The sequence below is a fragment of the Cannabis sativa genome, chromosome 1, assembly GCF_029168945.1.
Source record: "Cannabis sativa cultivar Pink pepper isolate KNU-18-1 chromosome 1, ASM2916894v1, whole genome shotgun sequence".
Taxonomy (NCBI): domain Eukaryota; kingdom Viridiplantae; phylum Streptophyta; class Magnoliopsida; order Rosales; family Cannabaceae; genus Cannabis; species Cannabis sativa.
The window spans coordinates 51,705,120-51,716,539 of NC_083601.1; the positions used below are offsets into that span (position 1 = coordinate 51,705,120).

Here is an 11,420-nt window from a genome sequence, read left to right on the forward strand (position 1 = left end):
TGTTATTGCATGAAATATGTTTATTGAGAGTTATATGAAGTTTGTAGTTAATTTGGACAAAAATACTTACGATTTTCTCTTAATGAAAAATAGAAAAACATTACATGCATGTTGGATCAATATTATTATATATATATATATGATACTAAATATTACATTAATTATAATCTCGTCGTATATAATAATCATTACCTGATTATTCATCATGTTAATTAATCAAAATCTCTCTCATATATCCCATCGAAAACTAGACTTCTCTCGTTTCCTTTCTTTTCTTCAGTACAACTTAAGATATAATATAACAAGTAAATATCTATACATATTAACTAATTCATGCCCACTACTATATATACGTACGTATACACTTAATAATAATGTGTACGTATATACGTAGTAGCTATGTGATCACATTATTATTATTATTATCATTATTTGGTTAATTAATTTCTTCCAATCCTTAAAGAAGAATCAACAGGTTTACCAACATGAGCAACTGAAGCAAAAAGCTTAGCAATCTCAAGCTGAGTATTGGCAATAATCTCAGTCCTCTTCAGCTCCATTTCAGCTCTCTTAGCCTCAGCTTCAACTCTCATCCTCTCAATCTCTCTCATTGCTTCCATTCTAGCTTGTTCCGACTTCACCACCGCCTCCGCCAGCCACCGAATACTCTCCGCCACCTCCAACTCTTCTTGCTTTCTCTTCCTCTTCCTCTTTATCATCTTGTTCACCGCCGCCCCGGCTGCAGCGGCCGCCTTTTTTCGCGACGAACTGCGCCTAATCTTTTCGGCTTTTTCGCTGTAAAGAGCTGGTGTACTACTACTGTCCGACGTTATGTCCATTGAATTATTGTTGTTGTTATTATTATTGTTAACGTTCTTGTCCGATGCATTATCTGATATAATGAGCGTTTTGTTCATGCCAACTCCTGTATCATCCTACACATTATAATATAATAAAACAATTTATATTAGAATCTATATATAATTCATATTAATTGTAATTTTTATTAGAGCATCCATATTGAGTATCAGTGACCTAGCTTGTAAGTAGCTATATAAAAAGGTGCATGTGTTGAAGGTCTTAAGTTTGGGTCCCAGGTTATACAATCTAATATATAAATAAATGTTTAAATAATCAAAAAAAAAATATTGAACATTTCGTATCACCTAATATATAATTGGTGAAACATGCTCTCTAAAAAAATTTATATTTAATTATAACGATATTAACATATACCACTATTACAGCATTAATTTCTCTTCCTATAGAGGCTTAAAATTCAACAGTTTTTATTGATCAGATCAGTTTGTAATTAATTTAATTAAAAAAAATACTATATAGAGAGAGATGATTTAGCTATTTAATGTTTGAGATAATTTTTTGTTTTTGATAACCAAATATTTGAGATAATTATTGGAGAATAAAACAATACAGATCCACTAATAATGACTGAAATATTTTATTATTTGTAAATGGATAGTAGAACTTTTTTAATACAGAGAGAAATTATTTAAAAAAAATGTAATAGGAATTTATTTATTTAATATATAATATATATTTGTTTAATTATATTGGTTAAAGTTGAACTAATTAATAAATATATGATTACACAATAAAAAAGAAAGAAAGAAAAAAAAAACTAACCTTTGTTAGTCTCTCAACCCCATTAGATCCATGTGAATTTTGTGCGGTTCCAATTAGAGGTGGAGGAGCTGGTAGCGGAGGAGGTGGCGGCAGCGGCGGCGGTAGTGGTGCCACCGCCACCGCCACCGGTGTGGGCTCCAAGAGCAATAAAGGTGGGTTATTGGTGGCAAGATGAGAAGGTGGCATGGGAGGTAAAGTTGGCTGAGCCGGGGAAGATGTAGTGGCGGCAGCGGCGGCGGCGGCAACAGCTGGAGACACCCCATTTCCACGTAGGAGAAGATCAAGGCGAGAGTAAAGAGGCCATGAAGATGCATCGGTAGTGGACTCAGATCGGTACCTTTTCTTCATGGACTCAATCTTGTTTTTGCATTGAGTTTGTGTTTTTGGTGATTTGGTAGAATTGGCTCTTGAAGATACATATCTTGCAACATCTTCCCAATCATGTCCCTTAAGCTTAGCTCTATTTCTTAAAACCCACTTACTTTCATAAGCCTCTAAAAGGCTTGAAACAGCTCCTTCACTCCACTCATCTCTCTTTAACCTATCCCCGCCCCCACTACCGCCACCACTGTTAAAGGGTTTTCGAGGAGACTCTTCTTTCGGGATGGCGGTTAATGGAGCGGCGATAGTAGTGTTGTTAGGAAGAAGAGATGGACTCTGATGATGGTGATGAATACTATTTTCTTTGTCCATCTCTTCTCATCCCCATACTATGTCTTAATTTGTTTGTTTGTTTTGGGTTTTTTTTTTCTTTTTTTTTTTACCTCTTTGTTTTAAGCAGCTATAAAACTACATAGATAGATAGAAGAGAAAAGAAGAGAACCACTAGCATTTGAGAGAAGGAAAAAGGAGATGGGTATAGCGTAAGTGGCCAACCAAAGAAAGAAAGTGAGTGAAAAGTGAGAGGGAAAGCCACTAGCAGTATATCTATTATTAGTGAATATGTATACACTCATCCTAGACTAATATTCTAACCCTACTAATTAACTTTATCAAATGTTTTTTTGTAAATATTTTTATTTATTTATTTAGATATAATAATTTTTTTAGTAATGATAAGGATTCAAACTTTTAGAATTTAAAATTTATTTTTAAGATAATTAAATATGAATTTTGGGGAGTAGTTTTGTTTCATGTTGTTCGCTCTAAGAATTTAGCACCTCATGCAGTTAGACAATGAATTATTTTAGTTCCAGGAGGTTCAGCATAAACCGTATATGACCGTATATAAATTGGTTTTGGTATCTTTAAAAAATTAAGAACAAAAAGGGAATAAAAGGAAAGATTTAAAGAGTTAGTGGAGGAAGGAAAAGAAAAATGAATAGTGATGAGACTTTTTGAGGGGGTCAAATGAGTAAATGATGTGAAGTTGTTTTAACTTTTTTTTTAATTGGTTGATTATGTGGTTTGTAAGTATGTTGGTTTTATTGCTGTGGTGTTGTGTTATATATTTTGGCTGTTAGCGTTGATATGAAGCCAACCAAGAGATCCACTGGAGAAAGTGTTAGAGAGAGGTGGTGTGGTGGTGGTGGTGGGTCAGTCACGTGGGTCTGTCACCCACTCCATATATATATATCTCTATCATCATGCACCACTATATATATACTTACTACTACTACTACTACCACTAAACCAAATTGTGATACCGTCACTCATACCCTAACCCCCTACTACTACTACTATTACCTCTCCTTTTCATCTTTTCTTTTTTATCATTATATACAAAAATTGATTTCCTTTTTAACTTTGCCTTTATTTATGCCCTTTTGAAAACTTTTTGGTGGGATTCATATTGCCACTTGAATTGAGAGCTTTTATTTCTTTTTTAATTTGAAGGGAGAGAAGGAATTAGGGCCCATCAACCGCTCTCCAATATTACTATTATTATTATGTATTGTTAATTAATGAGAAGTAGTTTAGGGTGATTATACAATGCATTTTTTTAAAGAGATGTATTGATGTATACTTTAATGTACATTGTAGTTATTCAAGATATCTTATAAAATTTTGAGAAATTTAAAATAATTTATAATATAAAAAATAATATTTAAACAATCTATTTTACACGCGTATAAAATAAAATAGTCATGTGTATAACATACTGTTTGAACGCAATTTTTAACATGTTAAATTTTTCTGAATTTCTTAAAATTTTACAGGATATCTTAAATAACTATATTTTACATGACCATGAGAAAAAAATTAATTAAAAAATAATTTCGAATACTAAATAAGATAAAAATGTATTAGTGCATCTCTTTTAAAAATGTACATTATAAAATTTTCCAATAATTTATATGTGTATTATATCATATCTCTTTGTTATTGGTAGATACACTTATTCTTTTTGACCAACCGTAAAATGCCATGCCACCATTGCCATATCACTTGGAGGTTTGCTGAGTCATTTTGATGCCAAAGTTTGAAACCTAAAACACAAATTAAACCACACACAATATCACCATGTCCATCGAATAATATTTGTTCGAATAAAGAAGAATGATAAACATAAATAGTGGATTTTTTAAAAAAGGAAAAGGAAGCCCTTTACCATTATATCTTCTTATTAATTTATTATGGTGGCGTTTAGTAACACTTTTTTAATCAGTTTTCTGTTTTTAAAAGTAGAAAGGTGAAATTTTTTTTTAAAAACATGTTCTATAAAACTGTTTTTACTTTTCAATTTTATAATTAGAAATCAAAATTTTAAAAACAAAAAAAATTACTTTCAATATTTTTTTAAACAGTTTTTTTTTTCTTAATCAATCTTTTGGATTACGACCAGACTCGTACCCAAATCCCCTCCCCACGGCCCTAGCGCTGAACTCGACTTTTGACTTGAACCCGAATCCGACCCCGGACCTAGATCTGACTTAAATAAAATCAAAAAATAAAAATAAAAATGAACTTTACAGAACACACTTTTGTTTTCTGTTTTTAAAATTGAAAAACAAAAGTGGTTACAGAACGCATTTTTGTTTTTCAAAAATAAATTTTTTAAAAACAAAAATTTTACTTTCATTTTGTAATTAAAAAATTTAAAAACAAAAGTGTTACCAAACGGCACCTATAATAATATGACCTTGGTATTGTTGGTGCTTTTTGATAGATTCATATATGAAAACTAAAGGATATGTGAATAATTCTATGTGAAATACACACTACTACGATGTTGGCCTTTAAAGGTTACTTTTTCACCCACATTTATAAAAAGGAAAGCTAAAGGTTGTGAAAATACCCACTTTGTTCGAAATTGACATTTAGAGGCAGTTTTTTGATAAAAACCGTAAGTATAAAATTGTATTATACCATTTAGAGACGGTTGGAAAATAATTTTTTTTTAGGCTAAGCCCTATGGCGTCGGTTCCTTTATAGAAACCGACGGCATAGGGTACACGATTATCTGACACATGTACCCTATGTCGTCGGTTCCTATAAAGGAACCGACGCCATAGGGTTATAAAAGAGACCCTTTTCCTCAGCTTCTTCCTCACTCGAACAAACCCAACCAAGCCAAAGAACCAGTAGCAGAGAGACGAAACCCTTGCCGACCACCGCCTCCACCACCCATTTCTCCCCCATTTCTCAACCATTTGAGCCCATTCTTTTCTAAAATCTTCCATTTTCGATACTTAATCACATACACCTAAAAAGTTTTTATTTTTTACCCTCTTTGAGTGTCATCCGAACCCAAATAGAAAATTTTGGGTTTAAAATCTGGCCACCATTTTTTGCTGAGAAAACATTGAATCTCAACCTCCTTTAAGGTATAAATATAGTTTCTATTCATTTTTATAATGTACATTGTTTTATTTTTGGTTTTTGTAAATTATTTTTTGGGTTTTTTTTAATTTTATTAGTAATATTGTTGTGTTGTATGTGTATAGTGCCCGGATTTTTGACGAAATTGCTCGTCGAATTGCGGTTATTAAGTAAAAATTTAAACCTCAATATATAGTATATATATGTATTTGTATATTTTATTGGATATGTGTGTATATAATGTGTGTATATATTGTGTGTATATTAGTGTGTGTATAGTTTAGAAATAAAAATTTTAAAATTGAATTAGTGTGGGATATAATTTTTTTTAAGATAATAGTGTGAGATATAATTGATTATATATATGTATGTATAATTTAGTAACTAAGTAACTTGTTACTATTTTTTATAACTAGTTATAAGTAATGAAATAATTAATTTTAGAATTTCGTTGTATTTCTTTATATTGTAGGTTCGGCATAATTTTGTGTGTAGCGTATTTGAGCTTGCATTGATAGGTATATACTTTAACTAACTTTTTCTTATTATATAATTAATTATTAATGCATGTTAGTTGAGTTTGAATATCTTAAATATTCATCCGTAGTGAAGTAGGTTCTGCGAATACATGTACTGTGGTCGGATGGGTGGATAAATTTTGTATTGTTTATCTGTTTTGTTTGTTATTTTAGGCACTTTCAAAATTTTTGGGAACGTCCAATTACAGTCGTTATGCTGCCGAAATTTCGGTAGAATTAGGATAAATCTTACTAAAAAAATATTAATATTTACATAACACAAATAACTAGTTAATTATAACATAGTAATAAGAAGTTAGGTCACATAAAAAATAATTATATACACATTTATATAAACTTTTCAATTTTACGAACATTTTAATCAACTAAACAACCTAATAACATGAACTAAACTAAAACAAGAATTTGAGTAATTTATAAATTAATATGAATAATTTGTGATAAACTTAGTTAGTTACATTGTGTAATTAGTAATTAGCTATAATTAGTTACTAAATACTGAATTTTTTTGGATAGGATTTTTGTTATGGATAAATCATGGATGCGTGAGGAGAGAGACACACTGCGATTTCAAGTAGGGTTCGATGCATTTTTAGAGTTTTCCTTAAAGAATTCTAAAAATCACGATCGTATTCATTGTCCGTGTGTAGATTGTTGTAATGTATCTAAAGGGAATATTACAATGATTAAGGACCATGTGTATTTACGAGGTTTCAATAGAAGTTATACTAATTGGTATGACCATGGCGAATATTTACCTGATGATCCATATCCATTAGGAAAGCGGGGGTAGATGATATTGAGGGTAATGATTTCGATGATTATCCATTGGACTTGCTTAACGAAGCACAGGAGGAATTTCTTAATGACCTTGAGAAATTCGATGACTTTCTTAGTGATGCTGATAAACCCCTGTTCGATGGTTGTAAAAAACTAAGATTACCAACAATGGTAAAGTTTTACAACATAAAAGCAGAAAATATAGTGAGCGATAAATGTTTTACTCAACTTTTAGCTGCTTTTAAAGATATCTTACCATTTGCCAACTGCTTCCCGGAATCTACTTATGAAGTGAAAAAACGTTAAATTCTATAGGATTGAAGTATGAAAAAATTCATGCATGTCCGAACGATTGCATTTTATATCGTAAGGAATATGCAGACATGAATTATTGCCCGACTTGCGGTTTATCCCGCCATAAAGTAAACAAGAGTAAGGAGAATAGGAAACTTATCCCCCAAAAAGTGATGTGGTACATGCCTTTGATTCTGTGACTGAAACGATTATATCGTAGTGCAGAACATTCAGAAAATTTGATTTGGCATGAGACCAAGAGAGTGAAAGATGGAAAACTCAGACATCCTGCAGATTCCCAAGCTTGGAAAAAAAATAAACTACATAAATCTTGAATTCAAATCTGAACCAAGACACATTCGTCTCGGTCTGTCTACGGATGGAGTAAATCCACATAGATTTCTAAGTAGTCGTCATAGTTCATGGCATGTCTTCCTAGTTATGTACAATCTTCCTCCCTAGTTAGTGATGAAGAGGAAATTTAACATGCTTTCTTTAATGATATCAGGCCCGCAACAACCCGGACATAATATCGATGTATATTTGGAACCATTGATTGACGATTTAATAGAATTGTATGAGAATGGTGTTCAGGCCTATGATGGTTTTAAAAAAAAAATCTTTAATCTGAAAGCTGTGTTATTATGGACTGTCAGTGATTTCCCTGCTTATAGTAATTTATTAGGCTTGAGCACAAAAGGTTACGAAGGTTGTCCGATTTGTTGCACTAACACATCGGCTCGTTGCTTGGAAAATGGACACAAGATGTGTTATATGGGTCACAGACGGTACTTGCCTGCAAATCATCCTGATAGACGGAAGAAGAAAGCATTCGATGGTACTGAAGAGGGAGATATGGCTCCTTTGCCACTGGGGAACAAATTCTCCAACAAGTTGAACTTGTAAATTTTAAGTATGGAAAGACGCAGAAAAATAAAAAAAAAAACAAATGGTTGTTTTCAAAGAAAGTCAATCTTCTTTCGTCTTCCATATTGGAAAAGTTTACTTGTTCGACATTGTTTGGATGTCATGCATATTGAAAAAAATGTGTGTGAGAGTATTATTGGTACCTTACTTGATATTCCCGGCAAAACTAAGGACGGTCTAAAATAATGTAGAAAAAGGATCTCGAAGTTCCAGATCCCCCCCGCCACCGTGTTTGGATTAAATCTCTCATCAAGAGTCAAAAACTTGTCACTGATTACGACAAGAAAATTGCAGGAAGATAGTAAGTATATATTAATCCTTAATTGAGTTCTACTAATGAATTAGTGTATATAATTCACATACTAATTGCTTGAATATGTGCGTGCATTAGGCTCAATTAGAGGAGAAGCTTAGTCAGGGACAAATTCAGGTCTAAGGCCAAAACGATATCCTGACACAGGCGCTCGGGACACCAGAGCATCCTGGACGTGTCAGGGCTGCTGGGTATGCTATTACTTGAAATATCTTCAATTTTTTTAGTAACACAAATAAAATCGTAGCTAATTTGCATTTTATGATTTGCAAGTTCCTGACCAGGGCATCTAAACTGTTCGACAGGAAGAAAAGGGAAGTGTTTTATCTTGTGGCTCGGCAAGCGAAGGAGATTGAAAAATTAAAAGCCGAAGTTGTTGGAATTATTTTACCAGGATCTAGATTTACTACCAAGTATGTTGATTAACATCCTAATATGAATTCTATAACAATGAAATTAAACACATATAAAGTTTAGAAAACCTTACATTGGGTGCAGCAGAATATTATGACTCCTTCCATTCAGATCTCTAGCCCTTGATTCCTTTCTGTAGCAGAGCATAATCAAGATCTGAATCTGGATCTCTTTCTCTCTTTCTTGTTGGTGCTGATTTTCCATAGTCTTACATACTATGATTGAGGTACCACTTAATGTGTGTGGGCACTACTCATTCACTCAAGTGTTTCGAAATTTAGAGAGAAGAATAGAGAGAGAGGGGCGTGTGGCTTTTCTGAAAGAAACCAATGTTCAAAGTTGTGTGTTTCCTGAAGCCAACACTTTCTATTTATAGAATACCCTCTAGGTTTAGGTTAGAATTGTATGGCATTAAAATAATGAAAACTATAAATGGTAATTTCTTGTGCATGTGGCCGGCCATACAAAGGGAATTGGGCCTCACTTTGCAACTTTCCCATTTTGTTATTTCTCATTCCCATTTTCTCAAAATTGCCAATTTTCCAATTTAACCTTTTAAATGCCAATTCTAATTATTTAATAACTTAAAATAATTATTAAATAATATTGTCATTTAATATATTTATTAATTTAGACATATAAAGTCTCTTAATCAATAAATAAACTTAGAATCTCTTTTCTTTACAATTTCGCCCTTGCTTAGCGAAAATTCATAAAGTAGACATAGTCTAACTTTAGAATTATAATTCATTAATTAAAATCAATTAACTGAGTCTTACAAGCAGTATGGTCTCAACTAGTATGGGGACCATGGGTCTATATGACCGAGCTTCCAATAAGTCGAATTGTTCCCTAACTTATTAATTCCTCATTGAATCCACACTTAGAACTTGGAATTGCACTCTCAGTCATATAGAACGCTCTATATGTTCCATGATATAGACACGTCATTAGTTATCCATTGTTATAACCCTAATGTGATCAATGACCCTCTAATAGATGATCTACATTGAAAAGGCACTAAGTTACCGTTACACCTTCAATGTATTTTATCCTTAAAACACTTAGCTCCATATAAATGATATTTCAGCAAAGTGAAATGAGATCTCCACCATTTATCTCTGTTTAGCCAAACTCAAAAGATATCATCGTTTCATATTTATGGTAGCGCTCCCACTCAATTATACTATCATGTTCCCAAAATGTACGTATCACCCTGACCCAAAAGTAGGCTTAACTAACAAATCAAAGAACATGTATAGTACTCTTGAGATCGAACCTAACCATATCAGGATTAAGGTCATTTGATCTAGGATCAACAGGTGATATTGAATTGAATAGATATTACGGAAATTTTTAATATATCTAATCAAAGTTCAATATCAGTTCCTTCTGATGTATACTCCATACATCCGATACTGGTAAACTTTGCCAATGTCTTGGAAAGAACATAACACTTTTCCAAGGTGTAAGAATACCTATCGCTGATTATACCATGTCAGTCTAAATCCAGTGCTCTGACAAATCAGGGAATAAACTTTTGAACATATAATTAAGATTATATTCCACTGTGCTGACAACACTATAATCTTTAACAAACTCATATGTTCTGGACTTAAAAAAAATTCATACATTATATACATATAATCATGAAATAAATCATATGAACCATGCAACATAAAATGTTATTTCTGATCTTTATTAATAAGTAAATCTGATTATATTGAAATGGGTTTTATTTAGGGCACAAAACCCAACAAACTCCCACTTGCACTAATATAAAACAAAATGTGCATTTCAAATAATCATTAACACTTTGATATACAAATCAAGTGTAGTAGTAGTAAACTCCTCGTAATAGGATCTGACAGGTTGAATTAACAACAACCTTTTCTCCACCATTACTTTCCCTTAATCACAAAATCCTTGATATTGTGAAATTCCTCTCTATATGTCTACTCTTTTGTGATACTGGATTCTATACCTTTGGCAACTACTTTTGGTTATTCAGGAAATAACTCTAGTAGTTAAGACAAGTTGGAACAGTGCCACAATTGTATAGAACTTTCCTTAGACTGAATAAGTACCTTTCCTGCAACTTTAACATTCAGTCTCTCTCTGGTAGACTAAGAGATTTCAGATAGGTTTTTACACTTCTCCAAAATCACTACTACACCCCCAGAGTAATCACCATTTTATCAGCAAACTTTCTAGCACAAAGGCAAGTCTCGAAATCTGATGTGGTGTAGTCTAAGAGTTTTAAACAGACCCTTATTGACTAACATATAGTTCCTCTTCATAATCTTAAGATTTACTTGATTGTCTTCCAATGTTCTTCTCCTGGATTAATCTAATACCTACTCATTATTCCCACTCAACAGCAGGTGTCTGGTCTAAGGCATACTAAAGCATATCTGTGACCTCTCACTGTTGATTTAAGAAATTCTTTCATGGCTTTATCTTCTCTGGAATAGTTGAGACTTTTCCTTAGATAAATAAAATCTATATCTAAGAAGTTGTGAACCTTCTATAGATTGCCATTGGAAAGAAAATGCTTCAGCATCTTATGTTTGCATTAGAGTAAGTAATTACCAGGTATACCACAAGCCATAGGTTTAGATAAACTCAAACCTATAATACTAGGAACAGGAAGTTTTGTTAAGTCCATTGAATAGACTTATTAACGAAAATTTCCTTTCATGTCCTTGTAATAGAAAACTTTAGGTTACTCCATGTGGATGGATTAA

General features: G+C 32.4%; 1 protein-coding gene across 1 annotated transcript; it reads right to left on the reverse strand.

Moving 5' to 3' along the window:
* Window positions 1–152: 152 nt before the first annotated feature.
* LOC115705864 (trihelix transcription factor ASIL2) lies at window positions 153–2,555 on the reverse strand. Its single transcript, XM_030633310.2, has 2 exons — window positions 1,645–2,555; window positions 153–935 (listed from the first exon to the last, which is right to left on the reverse strand). The coding sequence occupies exons 1-2, from the start codon at window positions 2,335–2,337 to the stop codon at window positions 441–443; spliced, it is 1,188 nt and encodes a 395-aa protein (XP_030489170.2). The 5' UTR covers window positions 2,338–2,555; the 3' UTR covers window positions 153–440.
* Between the last annotated feature and the right edge of the window lie 8,865 nt (window positions 2,556–11,420).

Coding starts and splice junctions, on each gene's coding strand:
- LOC115705864 (XM_030633310.2), bottom strand. CDS start 2,337: ATGGACAAAGAAAATAGTATTCATCACCATCATCAGAGTCCATCTCTT. Junction 936..1,644: donor GGGTTGAGAGACTAACAAAG/GTTAGTTTTTTT, acceptor TATAATGTGTAG/GATGATACAGGAGTTGGCAT.